Source organism: Pristiophorus japonicus, chromosome 2, assembly GCF_044704955.1.
Source record: "Pristiophorus japonicus isolate sPriJap1 chromosome 2, sPriJap1.hap1, whole genome shotgun sequence".
Lineage (NCBI taxonomy): Eukaryota > Metazoa > Chordata > Chondrichthyes > Pristiophoridae > Pristiophorus > Pristiophorus japonicus.
The window spans coordinates 346772525-346795124 of NC_091978.1; the positions used below are offsets into that span (position 1 = coordinate 346772525).

A 22600-nucleotide genomic window follows, 5' to 3' on the forward strand; every position below is an offset into this window, starting at 1 on the left:
CTGAGACTGCAGGCACTCAGCACGCACATAGGCCCTTGTCATTGTTGAACTGGCCACGAGGAGCTTAACATAGGGTGACCTTATTTTCTAAACAAAATCCAGGGATTCACAGGGTGGGCGCATCGCAAAGTAGCCAGGACGCATTTCAAAAAAACTGGCAAGACTTTGTTGCTTCTGTTAGTGGAATATGCGGAGAGACAATACCGTTTTCGCTTTACATCAAATCTTGCGTGCGTTCTGATAATAGTGCTGCATCATGTATACTCATCTCCGAATACGCTAACTTATATTTTCTCAATTTTAAATCTGTTCCAAAGAGCCTGAGATTTTGCACATAAGGTGTGAAACACCCTCTGTCTCAGAAGGTTTCAGAAATCTCTTCGGTTGGGAGAATTTAGAGCTTGCCTTATTCATTTAAAAAAGAAACACGATGCACCATACTGATCGCTGAGGTGAAGTAAATCCACTCACCCACCAGCTCTCACTGCGTCTTCGGCTTCTCCCCCGTATTTTAAAGGCTCCGCCTCCAGCCAGTCACTATTGGCCGAAACGCGGGGTCAGGTGACTCAATTCCCCAGAGTGCAGTGTGTCCCGAGCCATCAATGGGGCCTTTTCTCCGCCGTGCTGCATTTTGGGAAGCCGGGGCTGCCATTGTTGCCTCTGTTCAACCGGCCCCTGGAATCAATTCCTGAGCTCAAACTGAGCATGAGCAACGTGGGAAGCTCCCCCACTGGGGTTTCAGTACATTCATGTTTTTAAAAAAAACATAGATTAAACTCCTGTCGACAAGCAGACCAATGAATATGGCTCGATTCAAGGATGTGCTTCCTGAACCGGGGAGTTTTCCGAGCATGTTGTTTGCCCAGGAACACAGTACCTAATCAGGGAATGTATGGTCAGCCTGGCTTAACAGTGATTCTTCCCTCTTCTCTTTATGGAGCCATGCACTCATGTTCTAACACAATGGACCCTACACTGGTACTTAATGCACCAGTATTTGAACAATATAGTTTTGATTTGCAATTGCAATTTTTCAAAGTGTTATAAACTGTTGAGGTGTTGTGCTTGGCACATTCAGTTGTAAGTGAGCCACCATTCCCCTTGTAACATTACGAAGGATCCTGATTCTGGCCACGATATCATTTAAGTTAGTTTGAAAGAAATAGATCGCCAACATCTTGGTAATGGTACATCATTTTTATTGCAAATTTAGCAAATTGGCAATGAGAACAGCCAAGTCTTCCTTAGTTTTCTCGTTCTAATACATATTCTTGTCTGTTCCAGGAAATTTGTGTTCTTAATGCTGAATCAGTTTGTCGGCAGTTAAATGTGCCAAGCTGTTGCATGTTCTATAACTGAGGTCTTGTTCAAAATCAGGGAAAGACCCCAAAAATATGTGATGTAAGTTGCGTCATCTCGTATCGTGAGTGGTTGCAAGAGGCCAATATTTGGATTAGAGCAGACACACAGGGCAGTTGTCATATATAATATATAATATTTGCCTGACTGATAGACCTGACCAAATGATGCACAGGAGATGTTGTCAAGTATCCGATGTAATCGGCCCGCAACAGGTTTTCTATTTATAGCACTGGTATAAAAGCAAACAAGAATAATTTCATCGTTTTATAAAATGCTGTAAGTAAGATTTAGTGGAGATGAAAGTGAAGTTGGGTTAATTAGGAAGGCATTACTGCCTTCTCCATTTGTTCAGTGGAGAATAAGCAAGTGCAGCAGCCAGTTTCAGTTGTGTATTTGGTGCGATAAAGCTATTGGTAACACAAGCTCCAAAAGTAAATTTTGACAAATGTGATAGGACAACAGTGGCTGCAAACAGTTAGAGGACACAACAGGGAGCAGTACACAACACTGGACCTTTCTTAATATTCAACAACTTTAATGAATTGTTGCGAATATTTGTTCTGGACATTGACTGACTACATCATTTTAATTCTTTTACACAGAATATGGTTGTTGTCCCTTCCTCAGTTCACTTTTTGTTCTGTTGTAGATGTACACGAATCATTTAAGACAAGATCATAACTATAATCAATATCATTCCACATTTTATTTTGTGTATTGACCTTGTGCATTATAACTTGAAATGATTTGTATGAATATTGCAACGCCTTCAATTAACTCAATTATTGATCGGTTGAATGACTAATAGATGTTCATGGTTCTCAAAGAAAAACTGAATTTAAAAAAACATGAAGGTTGTTCATTGAAGAAAATTACCAAGGCAGCTTAGCATGCCGGCTGTCTTCATAACCCTATGATACAATGGTGTTTCTGTATTTTAAGTATATTGAATTATTTATATCCAACAATCTGCATCTAAGTAACATATTTCAATATCCTTGTAAGTTTCAACACAGTCGGTCAACTCTGAACTTTGAACTCTGAGCTCTATGTGGCAGTTTTTACATTTATATTCGGATCCTGTGTCACATGATGGCATTGTTGAAGACTCCTTTCATCACTTTGCTGATTACTGAGAGGAGGCTGACAAGACTCGAATTGGCCAGGTTAGATTTATCCTGTTTTTTTATGGATGGGACATACCTGGATAATCTTCCACATTGCTGGGTAGATACCAGTGTCATAGCTGTTCTGGCACAGCTTGGCTGGGGGCGGGGGTGGAGGGGGGGGGGGAGGTGCAGTGGTGCGGTTCTGGTGTGCAGGTCTTCACAACACCTGGAATGATGTCAGAGCCACAGCCTTCACTGCATTCAGTGCACCCAGCCGCTTCGTATTGTCGGGTCGAGTGAGCAAATTGTCATGTACACTGACATCTATGATCGCGAGACCTTGGGAGGAGGCAGAATAGAATGATATATTTCAGCCATGCCTCTTGCACTTTCAGGCTGGGCTCTCCCAGGATTAAGGGTGGCGATGTTCACGGAGTCTCCTCCTCCTCCTGTACGTTGACTGATGTGATCGGGCTACGAGATTTCCTCTGATCCATTGATTGTGGGACTGTTTAACTCTGTTTGAAGCCTGCTGCTTCAAGTGATTAACATGCAGGCAGCATGTGTTGTAGCTTCAATAGGTTCATAACTTATTCGAAGTAATGCCTGGTACTGCTCCTGGTATACCTTTCTGCACTCTATTGAAGTAAAGTTGGACTACCTAGTTAATAGTGAGGGAAGAGTTGGCTGTGTTAGGCTAATGAGGTTGCAAATTATGGTAGTACACAATTCTGCTGCTGCTGAAATACTAGTTCAGGGGTTCTAGATCTTTGCTCAGTTTTTCCCATTTAGCACGATAAGTGCTGCCACACTACAGGATATGAGGGTGTCCTTAATGTGGAGATGAGACGAGGATTGTGCAATGATGACTCCTATCAATGTTATCACCGAAAGATGTGCCTGCGACAGATAGATTTGTGAGGACAAGGTCCAATTTTATTTTATTTTATTTTTTTCCTTGCCTGCTCCTTTGATGCGCTTGTCCCCGGTAGATCCAAGACAGTTTCCCACCCACATCAGTCAACAACAGCAACTTGTATTTATATAGCACCTTTAACGTAGTGAAACATCCCAAGACGCTTCACAGGAGTATCATGGGATAAAAATTTGATCCGATCCGCATAAGTAGAAATTAGCGCAGGTGACAAGGTATGTTTTCAGGAGCATCTTGATGGAGGAAATGTAGAAACATAGACAATAGGTGCAAGAGCAGGCCATTTGGCCCTTCGAGCCTGTACCGCCATTCAATATGATCATGGCTGATTATTCAACCTCAGCAACCAACCCCAGCCCTCTCTCCATACCCCCGATCCCTTTAGCCGTGAGGGCCACATCTAACTCCCTTTTAAATATGTCCACGAACTGGACTCAACAACTTTCTGTGGCAGAGAATTCCACAGGTTCACAACTCTCTTGGTGAAAAAGTTTCTCCTCATCTTGGTTCTATATGGCTTACCCCTTATCCTTAGACTGTGTCCCCTGGTTCTGGACTTCCCCAACATCGGGAACATTCTTCGTGCATCTAACCTGTCCAGTCTTGTCAGAATTTTATGTTTCTATGAGATCCCGTCTCATTCTTCTAAATTCCTGTGAGTATAAGCCTAGCTGATTCAGTCTTTCCTCATATGTCAGTCCAGCCATCCCGGGAATCAGTCTGGTGAACCTTCGCTGCACTCCCTCAATAGCAAGCATGTCCTTCCTCAGATTAGGAGACCAAAACTGCACACAATACTCAAGGTGTGGTCTCACCAAGGCCCTGTACAACTGCAGCAAGACCTCCTTGCTCTTATACTCAAATCCCCTCGCTATGAAGACCAGCATACCATTTGCTTTCTTTACTGCCTGCTGTACCTGCATGCCGATCTTCAATGACTGATGTACCATGACACCCAGGTCTCATTGCACATCCCCTTTTACTAATTTGTCACGATTCAGATAATAATCTGCATTCCTGTTTTTGCCACACATTTATCCACATTATACTGCATCTGCCATGCATTTGCCCATTCACCTAACCTGTCCAAGTCCCCCTGTAGCCTCTTAGCATCCTCCTCGCAGCTCGCATTGCCACCCAGCTTAGTGTCATCTGCAATCTTGGAGATATTACATTGAATTCCATTGAATAAATCATTAATGTATATTGTAAATAGCTGGGGTGCCAGCACTGAACCCTGCGGCACCCCACTAGTCACTGCCTGCCATTCTGAAAAGGACCCGTTTATTCCCACTCTTTGCTTCCTGTCTGCCAGCCATTTCTCTATCCATGTCAATATATTACCCCCAATACCATGTGCTTTAATTTTGCACACTAATCTCTTGTGTGGGACCTTGTCAAAAACCTTTTGAAAGTCCAAATGCACCACATTTACTGGTTCTCCCTTATCCACTCTACTAGTTACATCCTCAAAAAACGCGAAGATTTGTCAAGCATGATTTCCCTTTCATAAATCCATGCTGACTTGGACCGATCCTGTCACTGCTTTCCAAATGCGCTGCTGTTGCATCTTTAATAATTGACTCCAGCATTTTCCTCACCACCGATGTCAGGCTAACGGGTCTATAATTCCCTGTTTTTTTTCTCCATCCTTTTTTTAAAAAGTGGGGTTACATTAGCTACCCTGCAATCCATAGGAACTGATCCAGAGTCCATGGAATGTTGGAAAATGACCACCAATGCATCTATTTCTAGGGCCACTTCCTTAAGTACTCTGGGATGCAGACTATCAGGCCCTGGCGATTTATCGGCCTTCAGTCCCTTCAATTTCCCTGACACCATTTCCTGACTAATAAGGATTTCCCTCAGTTCCCCCTTCTCACTAGACCCTCGGTCCCTCTAGTATTTTCGGGAGGTTATTCGCATCTTCCTTATTGAAGGCAGAACCAAAGTATTTGTTCAGTTGGTCTGCCATTTCCTTGTTCCCCATTATAAATTCACCTAATTCTGACTGCAAGGGACCTACATTATTCTTCACTAATCTTTTTCTCTTCACATATCTATAGAAGCTTTTGCAGTCACCTTTTATGTTCCCTGCAAGCTTACTCATACTCTATTTTTCCCTTCCTAATTAAACCCTTAGTTCTCCTCTGCTGAATTCTAAATTTCTCCCAGTCTTCAGGTTTGCTACTTTTCCTGGCCAATTTATATGCCTCTTCCTTGGATTTAACAGTTTCCCTAATTTCCCTTGTTAGCCACAGTTGAGCCATCTTCCGTTTTTTTTATTTTTACGCCACACAGGGATGCACAATTGTTGTAGTTCATCCATGTGATCTTTAAGTGTCTGCCATTGCCTATCCACCGTCAACCCTTTAACTATCATTCGCCAGTCTATCCTAGCCAATTCATGTCTCATACCGTCGAAGTTTCCTTTCTTTGAGAGGTACAGGCGTGGAGAGGTTTAGGTAGGGAGTTCCAGAGCTTGGGTCCTAGGCAACAGAAGGCATGGCCACCAATAGTTGAGTGATTATAATCAGGGATACTTGAGAGGGCAGAGTTAGAGGAGCGCTGACATCTTGGGGTCAGGGAGGGGGGGTGTTGGTGGTTGTGGGGCTGGAGGAGTTACAGAGATAGGGAAGGGCGAGGCCATGGAGGGATTTGAAAATGAGGATGACAATTTTGAAATCGAGATATTGCTTAACCAGAAGCCAATGTAGATCAACGAGCACAGGGCTGATGGGTGGGTGCGAGTTAGGACACAAGCAGCCGAGTTTTGATCACCTTTAAGATACGTAGGGTAGAATAAGAACATAACATAAGAAATAAGAGCAGGAATAGGCCATACGGCCCCTTGAGCCTGCTCCGCCATTTAATATGATCATCGTTGATCCGATCATGGACTGAGGCCCACTTCCCTGCCCGCTCTCCATAACCCCTTATTCCTTTATTGTTTAAGAAACTGTCTATTTCTGTCTTAAATTTATTCAATGTTACACCTTCTACAGCTCTCTAAGGTAGCGAATTCCACAGATCCACAACCCTCAAGAAATTTCTCCTCATTTCAGTTTTAAATAGGCGGCCCCTTATTCTAAGATTATGCACTCTAGTTCTATGCTCCCCTATTAGTGGAACCATCCTCTCTGCATCCACCTTGTCAAGCCCTCTCATAATCTTATACGTTTCGATAAGATCACCTCTCATTCTTCTGAATTCTAATGAGTAAAGGCTCAACCTACTCAACCTTTCCTCATAAGTCAACCCCCCCATCACCGGGATCAACCTAGTGAACCTACTCTGAACTGCCTCCAAAGCAAGTATACCCTTTCGTAAATATGGAAACCAAAAACTGCACGCAGTATTCCAGGTGTGGCCTCACCAATACCCTGTATAACTGTAGCAAAACTTCTCTGCTTTTATACTCCATCCCCTTTGCAATAAAGGCCAAGATTCCATTGGCCTTCCTGATCACTTGCTGTACCTGCAGACTATCCTTTTGTGTTTCATGCACAAGTACCCCCAGGTCCCGCTGTACTTCGGCACTTGGCAATCTTTCTCCATTTAAATAATAACTTTCTCTTTGATTTTTTTTCTGCCAAAGTACATGACCTCACACTTTCCAACATTATATTCCATCTGCCAAATTTTTGCCCACTCACTTAGTCTGTCTATTTCCTTTTGCAGATTATTTGTGTTCTCCTCACACATTGCTTTTCTCCCATCTTTGTATCATCAGCAAACTTGGCTACGTTACACATGGTCCCTTCCTCCAAGTTAATATAGATTGTAAATAGTTGGGGTCCCAGCACTGATCGCCTTGGCACCCCACTGGTTACTGATTGCCAACCCAAGAATGAACCATTTATCCCTACTCTCTCTTTTTTCTGTTCGTTAGCCAATCCTCTATCCATGCTAAAATATTACCCCCAACCCATGAACTTTTATCTTGTGCAATAACCTTTTATGTGGCACCTTCTCAAATGCCTTTTAGAAGTCCAAATATACCACATGCACTGGTTCCCCTTTATCCACTCTGTTCATTACATCCTCAAAGAATTCTAGCAAATTTGTCAAACATGACTTCCCCTTCATAAATCCAAGCTGATTCTGCCTGACCGAATTTTGCTTTTCCAAATGTCCTGCTACTGCTTCTTTAATAATGGACTCCAACATTTCCCAACCACAGATGTTAGGCTAACTGGTCTATAGTTTTGTGCTTTTTGTCTGCCTCCTTTTTCAAATAAGGGCGTTACATTTGCAGTTTTCCAATCTGCTGCGACCTCCCCAGAATCCAGAGAATTTTGGTAAATTACAACCAATGCATCCACAATCCCTGCCGCTACTTATCTTAAGACCCTAGGATGCAAGCCATCAGGTCCAGGGGATTTATCCACCTTTAGTCCCATTATCTTACTGAGTACCTCCTCATTCGTGATTGTGTTAAGTTCCTCCCCCCGACCCCCCCCTCCCCATAGCCCCTTGACTATCCACTGTTGGAATATTATTAGTGTCCTCGACCGTAAAGACTGATAAAAATATTTGTTCAGAGTTTCTGCTATCTCCATGTTCCCCATTTCCTGGTCTTGTCCTGTAAGGGACCAACATTGACTCTAGCCAGTCTTTTTTTCTTTTTTATATACCTATAGAAACTCTTGCTATCTGTTTTTATATTTCGTGCTAGTTTACTTTCATAGTCTATCTTCCCTTTCTTAATCATTTTTTTCGTTATTCTTTGTTGGCTTTTAAATGCTTCCCAGTCTTCTGACCTCCCACTAGTTTTGGCCACTTTGTATGCCCTTGTTTTAATTGGATACCATCCTTTATTTCTTTAGTTAGCCACGGATGGCTCTCTTTTCTCTTACACCCTTTCCTCCTCACTGGAATATATTTTTCTTGAGAGTTGTGAACTATCTCCTTAAATGTACACCACTGTTCATCAACCGTCCTATACTTTAATCTATTTTCCCAGTCCACTTTAGCCAACTCAGCCCTCATACCTTCATAATATCCATTATTTAAGCTTAGTACACTGGTTAGAGATCCAACTTTCCACCCTCCATCTGAATTTGAAATTCAATCATGCTATGATCACTCATTCCAAGGGGATTTTTTTCTAGAAGATTGTTTATTCATCCTGTCTCATTACACAGGACCAGATCTAAGAGAGGCTGCTCCCTGGTTGGTTCCATTACACACTGCTCAAGGAACCTGTCCCTTATGCACTCTATGTACTCCTCCTCAAGGCTACCCTGACCAATTTGATTTGTCTAATCTATATGGAGGTTAAAATCACCCATGATTATTGTTGTTCCCTTTTTACAAACACCCACTATTTCATGGTTTATGCTCCGACCAACACAATTGCTAATTTTAGGGGACCTATCGACTACACCCACCAGTGAAATTTTCCCTTTATTATTCCTTATCTCCACCCAAACTGTTTCAACATTCCTGATCATTTGAGCCAATATCGTTTCTCAATATTGCAGTGATTCCATCCTTTTGTCAATATAGAATATGGGAGGCCAGCTCGGAGTGCGTTGGAATAGTCAAGTCTTGAGCTAACAAAGGCATGGATGAGGGCTTCAGCAGCGGATGAGCTGAGGCAAGGGCGGAGAAGGGCAATGTTACTGAGGTGGAAATAGGCAGTCTTAATTATGCTGCGTAATTGTGGTCGAAAGCTAATTTCAGGGTCAAATCTGACACCAAGGTTGCGAACAGACTGATTCAATCTCAGACAGGAATTGGGGAGAGGGATGGAGTCAGTGGCTAGGGATCGGAGTTTGTCCCTCTTGTAGAACAACCATTTGCAGAATCTCAAATCTGATGGCCACAGGCTCAAAAGAACACACTTCATTGGCACTCCTTTGTCTACTGTCAGATCTGAATGATCATACCAAGCCTTTCCCGCCACAGCCAGCATCTCTTGTGACTCTAGATCATCTTGGATAAATGAGCACAATCCCAAATTTCTCTCCTCTGTTGCAAACTTTCTCTAGCTAGTACAGTGTAAAGCTCCCTCTACTCTGTGTCAACGATATGCCTTGGCCTAACTTCCGAAGAGCGCTCACTGCTGCACCAGTTTGCCAATTCTTCTGCTTCTTACATTTATCCTTCCTGTGACCTCTTTTGAGTGAGAAAGCCAATTGGTGTTAGATTAAAAACAGTTTTGTGCTGTAGGCCAATGCCCACTGTAACTAGATTGAGACTGTCCAAACTCATTTCACATGGGACTCTTGCAGCCTGCAGACATGGGAGGTTGTCGTCCCTTCAGTCTCCATGAAGGTTGAACTCAGATCCCAGAGGTGAACCCGAGGGGATGAAATTCAATTTCAAGAGTAGTGTAAAATGGGCGATAGTGTAACACCAGAAAACCGAGCAGGATGTATCGTCCGTTTTACGTTGGGCTCAATTTTCCCCAAAGCTTTTTTTTTGGCGTACTTGAAGTGTTACGCCCGTTTTTAGGGGGCCCAAGTACGTCAAAAAAAAATGTTTTAAGTTTCCCCCGTTTGATTTCTTCATTTTTGAAGCAACCTAACCCGTCCTTTAATTTTGGGGCTGGAGCCTTGATCTGCACTAAAAAGATTGGGTTGCCACGGTAACCAGGGACACAGTGCGGGTTGAGGCTGTAAAGTGAAACATACAGGCAGCTCACAACACATTAAAATACCTTGCAGCAGCTTAAAAACACATTAAAATACATTGCAGCAACTTTATTTCCAATTATTAAAGTATCCGCCACCACCCCCCCCCCCCGCCCTCCTATCTCCGGCCGAAAGGCCTCCCGGTCCGTTCCCCCGTCCGCCACTAGCTCCAAGTGGCTTGCCCGTCCACTCCCCTGCCCCTAGCCCTGGCCTAGTGGCTTGCCGGTCCCGCTCCCCTGCCCCTAAACCTGGCCAAATGGCCTCCCGGTCAGCTCCCCCGCCCCTAGCCCTGGCCGAGTGGCCTCCCGCACCGCTCCCCCACCCTATCCCAGGCCGAGTGGCCTCCTCCCTCCCGGTCCCCACACCTAACTACACCCGAAAGGCTTCCCCCCCCACCGCCCCCCCCTCCCACCTCTCTTCCCCCTCTCTCTTACTTCTCCTGCTGCTGCTGTCCGGGCATCTGCTGCACTTACCTGCGCCGATTTCCTTAACTCTCTCGAAGGTTTTTTCTGCAGAGGCCACATACGCTGGCCTAAGAAGAACTGGGGTAACTCTCAGCTGGCCAAACCTCCCTCAATGGCCAGAATTGGCATGGATGGCTGGTTACGCCCTCTTTGGCTGAAAAAAAAGTACCGAAAAATAATCGTTACTGAGTTACTCTGTGCAAACCGATAGGGGAAACTGTGGTTTCTTAACTTAGGCCAAAAGAAGCAGCCTGCTCAAAAAAACCAACTCCAATCACTGGAGAAAATTGAGACCATAACCAGCAGTAGTTCAACTTCTTCATGCTGGGCTGAGTAACTTCACTAGGTCCGTTCTGCAATGATGGCTTTGGATCATTTTTGCTTTGAAAAGGAAAATAAAAAATTAATCCCTGCTTTTCTTTTTTTTTTAAGGAGGCTGATGAAGACACTTGGGGTTATGGTGTATCTATTCATTCAGAATTAATTTTTTTGTCTTTCCTTGAAGTTTTCCCTTAGCGGTTAAATCCAAAGGAGGGCATTGAGCTCCAGCTGTGTAATATCTTTTTTTGCGAAGCGCCGTGAAGTCGATGTTGTGACAGTTACTGCTTGAGGCTTCGCGAAGAATCAAAATATGATACATTTACCATAAAATAACAGGTCAACTGGCATCGACCATTTACTGCACAGCAGTTGCATGGAAATGAAATGATCCTCTGCTACAGTGCTTCCTAGTAGTGAAAGTGTGGCTCAACATCTGAAACTGTGGTGCAACAGCTGGACTGCTCTCAGCAGTTGATTGTGCATTGATGGATTAACTGTGTGATGTTCTGGAAAGAAATCATTTGAACGTGCTTTGGGAACTCTAACTCTTGTGATGCATGACTTTGTTACCTGATGTGCAATGACTACATGCTTTCCGATCATGTGCTATGTGATCTGTATTTTTTTAAGGACGTGTTTATTTGTCACAGTCAAATGCTCTGATTGGCTCTCCTTGACCACATGACCCGATTGCTAATTGGTCCCCTTGGAGGATAAGACACACCCAGCAGTTTCTCTGGAATGTGTAATTAGAACCACCCTGCCTACATAATCAGTGACTTTGCAAAGTGTAATTCGAGTCATTCTGACTGCTCACTCTCGCAGGTTAAGGCCTCCATCCCCCAGCCCGAGTTCGGGCCCCATCCCAGCCCGAGTTCCTGCCCCATCCCAGCACGAGTTCCTGCCCGCCCGCCCCCCCCCACCACCCCTGCGCCAAAGATGGAGCATTGTGTGTGGGTCAAGGATTGTTAACTGGTTTATTGGATGTGAAGTCAATCATGGCAGTGTCGTGACTTCTGGATTTCATTCGCTCCAATGATATCACTTGTCACACACGTACGGACTTTCTGAGAAATTAATCAGGTAAAGGGGATGGAAAGGCAAAACGTGGTGCGTGTGTAAAATCATCATAGGCAGTTCCTCGGAATCGAGGAAGACTTGCTTCCACTCTTAGAATGAGTCCTTAGGTGTCTGAACAGTCCAATACGAGAGCCACAGTCCCTGCCACAGGTGGAACAGACAGTCGTTGAGGGGAAGGGAGGGTGGGACAGGTTTGCTGCGCGTTCCTTCCGCTGCCTGCGCTTGTTTTCTGCATGCTCTGGCCGATGAGACTCGAGGCGCTCAGCGCCCTCCCGGATGCAATTCCTCCACTCAGGGCGGTCATTGGCCAGGGACTCCCAGGTGTCAGTGGGGATGCCGCACTTGATCAGGGAGGCTTAGAGGGTGTCTTGTAACGTTTCCTCTGTCCAGCCATGGCTCGTTTGCCATGAAGGAGTTCTGAGTAGAGCGCTTGCTTTGGGAGTCTTGTGTCTGGCATGTGGACAATGTGGTCTGTCCAGCGGAGCTGATCAAGTGTGGTCAGTGCTTCAATGCTGGGGATGTTGACCTGGTCGAGGACGCTTATGTTGGTGCGTCTGTCGTCCCAGGGGATTTGTAGGATCTTGCGAAGGCATCGTTGATGGTATTTCTCCAGCGATTTGAGGTGTCTGCTGTACACGGTCCATGTCTCTAAGCCATACCCTCTGAGCGGGTATAAAAGTGGTGAGGTTGGAAGGACATGATCCATTTTCCCCGAGTTGCCTCTCTTCCTTGATCCCCTCTCCTCTGTCCCCTTCCTCTCTCTTCCCCAGTCTCGCTCTCTTCCCCAGTATCTCGCTCTGCCCCCAGACTCTCTTTCTCTCTCACTTTCTCTCTCACTTTCTCTCTCACTTTCTCTCTCACTTTCTCTCTCACTTTCTCTCTCACTTTCTCTCTCACTTTCTCTCTCACTTTCTCTCTCACTTTCTCTCTCACTTTCTCTCTCACTTTCTCTCTCACTTTCTCTCTCACTTTTTCTCTCTTTCTCTCTCACTTTTTCTCTCTCTCTCTCTCTCTCTCTCACTCTCTCATTCTCTCTCACTCTCTCATGCTCTCTCTCTCTCTCTCACTTTCTCTCTCTCTCTCTCTCTCTCACTTTCACTCTCACTCTCACTTTCTCTCTCACTCTCTCTCTCTCTCTCTCTCTCTCTCTCACTTTCTCTCTCTCTCTCTCTCTCTCTCTCTCTTTCTCTCTTTCTCTCTTCCTCCCCCTCCGCCCCCCCAGGCTCTTCCTCCCCCTCCGCCCCCCCCAGGCTCTTCCTCCCCCTCCGCCCCCCCCCAGGCTCTTCCTCCCCCTCCGCCCCCCCCCCAGGCTCTTCCTCCCCCTCCGCCCCCCCCAGGCTCTTCCTCCCCCTCCGCCCCCCCAGGCTCTTCCTCCCCCCTGCCCCCCCAGGCTCTTCCGCCCCCCCCCCCAGGCTCTTCCTCCCCCCCCCCCCAGGCTCTTCCTCCCCGCCCCCCCAGTCTCTCTTTTCCCCCCCCCACCCCCAGTCTGTTTCTTCCCCCCGCCACCTCCCAGCCTCACTCTCTTCGCCCCCCCCCCCGTGTCTCTCTCTTTATCTCTCACTCTCTTCCCCCCCCCCCCCGCCCCCAGTCCGTCTCTCTCTCCCCCCACAGTCTTGTGCGCTCTCTCTCTCTCTCTCTCTCTCTCTCTCTTCTCCCCCCCTTCTCTCTCTCTATCTCTCTCTCTCTCCCCCTCCCCCCCCCCGCACACACACACTCTCTCTCTCTTCTCTCTTCTCTCTCTCCCCGCACTCACTCACTCACACTCTCTCTCTCTCTCTCTCTCTCTCTCTCTCTCCGCTCTCTCTCTCTCTCTCTCCCCCCCGCACACTCACTCTCCCCCCACACTCACTCTCTCTCTCTCTCTCCCCGCACTCCCTCTCTCCCCGCACTCCCTCTCTCTCTTCCCCCCTCCCCTCCCTCTCTCCCTTCCCCCCTCCCCTCCCTCTCTCCCCCCCTCCCCTCCCTCTCCCCCTCCCTCCCCTCCCTCTCTCCCTCTCCCTCTCTCTCTCTCCCTCTCTCCCCGCAGTCTGTCTCTCTCTCCCCAGTCTCTCTCTACCTCCGATTTTTCTCTCCCACAGATGGCCGCAAAAATGTGTGTGTCGATAATCACACTGATATTTTAGGCAAAATTCCTGGAGATAATCCAAAAGCCCGAGAAGCAGCTCCAGCGGCAATGAGCTCCACGGGGTTCATTGTTAGGCCCCACTCCGACTTCCTCGTAGGTCCAAAGTGGTGGTGTCCAGGACGCGCATGCACAGAAGGGCACAGAAGGACACAGAAAAGTAGCTGCAAATAATCACTCCGATTTAAAAAAAAATCTGATTGAAACCTTTCCTAAAAAGAATCTCCATTCCCTTTCAGTATTATGAGCACGTGGTTTAAAAGAGCCAAATACCTGGCACACCTTTAGTATAAATAATAAACAATTGGCATTATGGCACTGGTTTAAAAAAACTGGAGTTTGGAATTTTTATGCAGACTTGATGCTTATTGTCCCAAGATGTGATTATGACCTGCCACGGGATACATTGTGGGGACTACAGTTATGAAACTCTCTCTGTCGGGTTACAAAAGTGTGTCTTCAAGGCTGCCTACACTCGTATGGTAATGGACTGGAATGAGAACAAGTCCAGCTTATTTCTGCTTTGTATAATCACAAATTCTTGCTCCATCTTTTTTACAGCCACCAAAGTTGCAGATTAGCAGTGAAGAGATTAGTAGTAAAGTATTTGTAAATGGACCAGAATAACTTGTGTGGATTGTTACTGTAATGTTGAAGTTTTCATCCCTTGACCGTGGCAGCAGAAGCAAGTGATCATCACCAGGCGAATACCAAGAATTCACTTGGGGGGAAATATACTTCAGCAGATTTGCGGCAGTGGTAATTTAATACTGCCAGGTGCATAAAAGTGAACCTTGGGAGCCTGAAGTGTTAAGGGGTGTGTTCAGTTCAGGTTATTGCATTAGAAATTAACAATCTTTTTGGCGAGGGGATGGTAAGGAAGAGGGATTGTAATCTAAATGAAGCTGAAGTCAATAACCTGTGAAAGCTGCTTAACATTTGCTTTAAATTGGTTCTCACGATCTTCACCATTCTCGCCATTACATTCAGAATCTCCATGTAATGATGTGAAGTCCAAGGCAGTTTCTGGTTAATGATGAATGTTCCAGTTTAGGAATTAGTAAGGTTACCACACAAGAATGTTTCATACAATATTTATAATGGTCTGAAGGTGCCTTGTTGCCCTGAGAACAGCATATTATAAACAAGTCAATTGCCTGTGATGTCGCCCACAGTCAGTTGATGAATAGAACTTTTTTTATATACAAGAGACTTTATAAACTCGCTCTACAGATTCACCTCGTGGCCAGAGCCTATAATAATATTGTGACCATTAACATAGAAAAAAATATGGGAAATGTTGGCAATTTACAGTGGGAAATGTTGAGAGCAAAAAATAGTGACAACAGGAAGCAAAGTTTGTGCACAAGACGTGTGTGTCGTATGTTAGATTTTTTAACATATATATAAAAAACACAAATTATGATCTCATGTTCATAATTTGGACAATCAATTTAGATTGTCCTATACAACACTGTGGGCTATACGCTCTCTATCCTATACAATACTGTGGGCTATACTCTGTCCTATACAACATTGTGGGCTATATGCTCGGCCATTTAGGACTGAGATGAAGAGAAATTGTGGGCTATACCCTCTCTGTCCTATATAACACTGTGGACTAGCTTTTGCTCTCTGTTGTTTTTAACAAAACAGTAGCGTTTAGCGCACCACTTTATACTCATCCACTTTGATGCTAAAATCAGCCAACAGAGGAAGATGTACCCCTATATGGAACAATTTCCATAATTTTTCCATTCTGTTCTGTGGTGATTGTGGCTGCATTCTGTATTTTTTTCAATATGAACATGTTTCTGCCTGCCCTTTATCCTTTTTATTTAGAATTCTAAAGGAATAACATAACTTCAAAAAGAGAAGCTATTGTGACCCAAACCTTTAGTTGTTTGCTCTGTCTAGATGTGTTTTTTTTGTACTCATTCATGGGATGTATGGCCCATCCCTAATTGCTCTTGAGAAGGTGGTGGTGAGCCACTTTCTTGAACAGCTGCTGCCCGTGTGTTGAAGGTATATCCATAGCACTGTTTGCGAGGGAGTTTGATGATTTATTTCCAAGTCAGGATGGTGGGGAACTTGCAGGTGATGGTGTTTCCATGCACCTGCTGCCCTTGTCCTTCTCGGTGGTAGAGGTTGTGGGTTTGGGAGGTGCTGTTGAAGAAGGCTGGAGGATGTTTCCCCTGGTTGGGGAGTCTAAAATCAGGGGTCACAGAATAAGGGGTCGGCCATTTAGGACTAAGATGAGGGGAAATTTCTTCACTGAGGGTTGTAAATATTTGGAATTATCTACCCCAGAGGCTCAGTCGTTGAGTATATTAAAGACAGAGATTGCTAGATTTTTGGTTATTAAGATAATCAAGGGATATGGGAACAGTGCAGGCAAGTAGAGTTGAGGTAGACGATCAGCCATGATCTCATTGAATGGCGGAGCAGGCTTGAGGGGCCAAATGGGCCTACATCTGCTCCTATTTCTTATGTTCTTATAAGTGGTGGGTTTGGGAGGTGCTGGTGACGATGTCCAATATGCAGAGAGCATGCAATATGATGCTTGTAGGGTTTGGACAGGCTAATTAACAATTTGGCTAAGAACCAAACACACAAATTGCAATTCATTGAGGGAAACCACTTCTGTGGATTCTGAATCCCACCACATTGTGTTAATTTTTTAAAAAATTGAATACTCTTAGATTTTCGCACATAAAACAGGTCTATTTTCAATTTATTTTGAAGATATGAAGCTATGAGAGTATTCTGCGATCGACATTCTCTTCAAGGGCAGCTCTTCATTGGGAGTGCAAGCTGAGTGAATTTACTTTAATATCCCAATCGAGTTTTATATTAAACTTCTTTTTGTTTCCATCTTTCTCTTTCAGCTGATATAATTTCTACAGTAGAGTTCAACCACACTGGAGAATTGCTGGCTACAGGGGACAAGGGGGGTCGAGTTGTTATATTTCAGAGAGAACAAGAGGTAAGTGTTGAGGAGTTGTGACAAGAACTTTGTCACTTTGCAATCATGACAGTGCTGCATTCTTATCTCTGGTGTCTCTTGAGTGTTTGTTGAACCTGTTCCCTGGTAGAAACGTTTTGTTTCCGTAGCCAGGAAAGGGAGCAGAGCGGGTGAATTCCTCAGTTGTTAAGCGGCCACTCAGAGGTGTGTCTTCCCTGAAGGCACAGCTTTGATTTGAAGAGCTGAAAGCTTGAACTGTGTTTTATCCATCAGTGGCGTTGTGCTTTGGAACACCAATATGTTGCCTATTGAAGCATTTTGATGTAAGAAATAACAGTGCCTCCCCGATAGAACATTGGGCAAATCCACATTATGGGCTGGCAAACAGTCTTGCTGACCAAGAATGCTGCAAGGTTCATCCTCTGTCTGCTTTTTACAAGTTGTAGTTTACTTAAGGAATCAGAATGAGGCCCTGAATAATGAGACTGAAACTCAGCTGGTACAGAAGGTGTAGATACTGCAGGGAATTCAGGGCTGGAGTGATCTCCTGGACTTGATCGCCTAGATGGATCGGAGAGGAATTTTCCAGATTTTTCCCCCCTCAAATTATCCTGAGTTTTTAAATCCGTTTTTTTTTGCCTCTCCCAGGTGATCACATGTTTCAGGCAGGGTGCAGTGTGTATATTGTGATACACAAGGTATCGCAATTGTGTGGGACTGGCTGGATGGACCACAGGGTCTTTACCTGTCTGTCATTGTTCGTATGTTCATATAAATGTCCCAAATACAATGTTCCCATTTCTGCCCTTTTCCCATGATAGTACAAGGTTTTTTTTTATTCACTGCCCCTCCTCCACAGTGCAGGACTGGTGATAAATGTAACAGTCAATAACGATTGTGGCAGGTAGGCCACGTAACAGTCCCAATTTCTTTTCTAACACTAACATTTATGTTACTGGACTAATATTACATTCCAAGGTCAGACTTTTCCATTGTTTTCAGAGTACATTTGAAAGTCCCATTACAATGTGTTCTGCACTTGTAATCAGCCTTATATAACCTCAGAGCTTTCATCCACTGACGAGGTTCAAGCAGTCAGGAAGAATGCATTAAGGCATTTTGAGGGGAATCTGATGTCCTGAATCAATCACTAGAATTATGGAACTGTCTCCTTTCACCTGCTAATTCTGTTGAAGTTCAGATTTTCAGGATTAAAATGTGTGTTAACAATGCTACTGACAATACACAAGTAAAATACATATTCATATATGGAGCTGGAAAGGATATAGTCCGCAAGAAAAAATATTTTTTGTTTGCAAAGATCCAAATGCAAAAAACACGTTTCCAAACAAATAGGTCTGTTGGTTAACATAGAAAATAGGTGTAGGAGTAGGCCATTCGGCCCTTCGAGCCTGCACCACCATTCAATATGATCATGGCTGATCATGCAACTTCAGTACCCCATTCCTGCTTTCTCTCCATACCCCTTGATCCCTTTTAGCCATAAGGGCCGCATCTAACTCCCTTTTGATTATATCTAACGAACTGGCCTCAACAACTTTCTGTGGTAGAGAATTCCATAGGTTCACAATTCTCTGAGTGAAGAAGTTTCTCCTCATCTCGGTCCTAAATGGCTTACCCGTTATCCTTAGACTGTGATCCCTGGTTCTGGACTTCCCCAACATCGGGAACATTCTTCCTGCATCTAACCTGTCCAATCCCATCAGAATTTTATATGTTTCTATGAGATTCCCTCTCATTCTTCTAAATTCCAGTGAATATAAGCCTAGTCGATCCAGTCTTTCTTCATATGTCAGTCCTGTCATCCCGGGAATCAGTCTGGTAAATCTTCGCTGCACTCCCTCAATAGCAAGAATGTCCTTCCTCAGATTAGGAGACCAAAACTGCACACAATACTCAAGGTGTTGTCTCACCAAGGCCCTGTACAACTGCAGCAAGACCTCCCTGCTCCTATACTCAAATCCTCTCGCTATGAAGACCAGCATGCCATTTGCTTCCTTTACTGCCTGCTGTACCTGCATGCCTACCTTCAATGACTGATGTACCATGACACCCAGGTCTCATTGCACCTCCCCTTTTCCTAATCTGTCACCATTCAGATAATAATCTGCCTTCCTGTTTTTGCCACCAAAGTGGATAACCTCACACTTATCCACATTATACTGCATCTGCCATGCATTTGCCCATTCACCTAACCTGTCCAAGTTCCCCTGCAGCCTCCTCGCAGCTCGGCATTCAGAGTGGACAAAGAAATTGGCTTATATAGATTACAAGAACCTCCGCTATTTATATTGATGCTGCCAACTTAATCTGGTCAAAGAATAGACAACATCATCTACTCATTTAACTAAAAATGAAACAAAGAAAAAATTTGTGACATGACTTGATCTTTTTTCCAATGCAGAGTTCAATGTTTCGACAACTGTCATGATTTCTATGTCACCCCCTCATCAAAATTGATGGAGACATGAATGCACATGGCTTATAGAGAAGGATATAGCATTCCTGCTTCATGTTGCTGACCTTATCATCTAGTGCATCCATTTAAATCAGCTAAATCCTGCCTTGAACAGTGTTTCTTTACTAATCCCTTTCTCCTCCCACTCAACTTCCCACCCTTTATTCTCCACTGAAGATATGAACTCTTAATGGTACACGTTAATGGTACACGGCCACGTGTACCCCTTTTAGTGTCTCATCCAAATGAACATAGACAGTGAATGTTGGTGGGCTATTTGCCTATGCAACAAATCGCACCCATCCCACGTGACGCACAGTTTCAGCAGGAATTGAAGGATCGTATTTGGGTGTCGGAGGTTGGCTGATTTATTTTTTTGCCATTTGCCCTAACCTGGGGCAATGAGGCCGATGACAGTGCCCCAAGCTGCTGTTCCAGCTGAATCGGCACTGATCGGAAATCAGAGCTAAGATGTTTTGGTTTGCATTGTTCAACTCTTGACTCACTGGGTTACTGGGGGAAGAAACGCCCCCAATTTCAAAAGAAAAAATAAGCTACGAAGGTATGAAATGCTGCCCTAGCCAATTCAGCCAATATGTAGCACGCGCAATTTTTATAATGCATCTGTATCCTACCAAAAGTAAATCCACCATAGTTCCAAAGTTTTAAGGAGGAAAATATTTGTGTTTCTCCAAAACTTTTAAATGTTCATTAAGATTGTTTCCTCCACTGTGCCACCACTCCCCCGCCCCCCCCCCACCCCGGCAAAAAAAAAAATCCTCGATCTGCGTATTTAGTTTTAAAATCACACCTTTTTTTTATCTTCTTAGTCAAAAAACCAGCCTCACCATCAAGGTGAGTACAATGTTTACAGCACCTTCCAGAGTCATGAGCCTGAGTTCGATTACCTAAAAAGCCTGGAAATAGAAGAAAAGATTAACAAGATCCGGTGGCTGCCTCAACAGAATGCAGCCCACTTCCTCCTCTCCACAAATGGTGAGTGAACTTTGCGTGATGATATTTTATAATTTGCCTGCAGCTGTGTTTATTACATTACATAGAATTTATGGGCCCAAGTTTAGAGCCGCGCCTAGAACGGCGCAGTCCCGACCTGGACGCCCGTTTTTCGCACCACAAAGTGCGCCTAAAAAAAAACCTCTGTATTCTCCACCTCCCTGCAGGTCCTCTGGCCCTCGGCGCAGCGCAGCAGGAGCTGTAGGGGGCGGAGCCAGGTCCCCGCACTGAAAACAGTGCCGGGACCTGTGCACATGCGCGCTACAGTGGGCACGCAAGTGCAATAGCTCCAGGCGCCCGAAACTGTGTGGGAGGGGCCCAAAGCACGCAGCCCCTAGCCCTGGCCGAATGGCCTCACTGGGGCTGCATGAATAAGGCTCCTCCCACAGCCAGCTCCTGCTTCCTCCCGACCCGACCCGACTCCCGGTTCCCCCCCGCCCCCGGACCCGACTCCCGCTCCCGCTCCCACTCCCCCCTCCCCACCCCCCCCCCCCCACTGGACCTGACCCGACTGCTGCTCCCCCCCCCCCCCCCCCAGACTGGGTCCGACTCGCAGTTCTCCCCCCCCCCCCCCCGCCCAGGACCCGACCCGACTCCCGGTTCCCCCCCGCCCCCGCCCCCGGACTGGATCCGACCTGACCTCCCTCTCCCTCCCTCCCTCCCTCCGCCCCCCCCGACCCGAACCGAACTGACCTCCCTCCCACCACCCCCCCCGACCCGACCCAACGCCACCTACCTGTAAATCTGGTGCTCGGGACGGGCCCTGTCCGAAGTCTCGGGCCCGGCCCGTTCAGCCTCCCTCCCCCTTCTCCTTTCCCCCCCCACCCCAATCTCCTTCCCCCCCCCAATCTCCTTCCCCCTTCCCCCCCCAATCTCCTTCCCCCCCCAATCTCCCCCCCAATCTCCTTCCCCCTTCCCCCCCCAATCTCCTTCCCCCTTCCCCCCCCAATCTCCTTCCCCCTTCCCCCCCCAATCTCTTCCCCCCCCAATCTCTTCCCCCCCAATCTCTTCCCCCCCCAATCTCTTCCCCCCCCAATCTCTTCCCCCCCCAATCTCTTCCCCCCCCAATCTCTTCCCCCCCCAATCTCTTCCCCCCCCAATCTCTTCCCCCCCCAATCTCCTCCCCCCCCAATCTCCTCCCCCCCCAATCTCCTTCCCCCCCAATCTCCTTCCCCCCCCAATCTCCTTCCCCCCCCAATCTCCTTCCCCCCCCAATCTCCTTCCCCCCCCAATCTCCTCCCCCCCCCCAATCTCCTCCCCCCCCCAATCTCCTCCCCCCCCCAATCTCCTCCCCCCCAATCTCCTCCCCCCCCCCAATCTCCTCCCCCCCCCAATCTCCTCCCCCCCCCAATCTCCTCCCCCCCCAATCTCCTCCCCCCCCCAATCTCCTCCCCCCCCCAATCTCCTCCCCCCCCCAATCTCCTCCCCCCCCCAATCTCCTCCCCCCCCCCAATCTCCTCCCCCCCCCAATCTCCTCCCCCCCCAATCTCCTCCCCCCCCCAATCTCCTCCCCCCCCCCAATCTCCTTCCCTCCCCAATCTCCTCCCCCCCCCAATCTCCTTCCCCCCCCCAATCCCCTTTATCCCCTTCTCCCCTTTATCCCCTTCTTCCCCCATCCCTCCCCTTCCCTCCCCCTTCCCTCCCCCTTCATTCCCCCTCCCCCTCCCCTTCCCTCCTTCTGCTACCCCCCTCCTCCCCCTCCCCTCGCTGTCAGAAACACAGACACTGACAGACAGAGAATGAGAGACACACACAGACAGACAGAGAGATAGAGACACTGACAGAGACACACTGGGGTGGGGGGGGGGGCATCCCAGCACGCTGTTGGAGGGCTCCCGGTGCCGCAGTCGGTAAGTAGAAAATGTTTTATTTATTGATTTAAAAAAAAAAATAATTATTTCTTATTAATATTTTTTGATTGATTTATTGGTTGATTTATTGATGTATTTATCATTTATTATTGATGGTGGCTCTTTATTTGTAAAACTGAAGTGTTTAATGTTTGTAAACTTCCCTTTAAACCCCCCTCCCCCCCCACCATTCTCTACGCCTGATTTGTAACCTACGCCTGACTTTCTAAAGTGTAGACAAGGTTTTTTCGAGCATACA

At 46.2% G+C, this 22600-nt stretch overlaps 1 protein-coding gene across 1 annotated transcript in view; it reads left to right on the plus strand.

Annotated features, from left to right (window-relative positions):
- The window catches only part of LOC139234844 (serine/threonine-protein phosphatase 2A 55 kDa regulatory subunit B gamma isoform), a 327896-nt gene that overhangs the window by 126070 nt on the left and 179226 nt on the right, over nt 1-22600 (plus strand). The window contains exons 2-3 of the mRNA XM_070865591.1: nt 16922-17019; nt 20308-20473. Of these exons, the coding sequence (XP_070721692.1) occupies nt 16922-17019; nt 20308-20473 (264 nt within the window). The remainder of the gene's footprint in view (nt 1-16921; nt 17020-20307; nt 20474-22600) is intronic.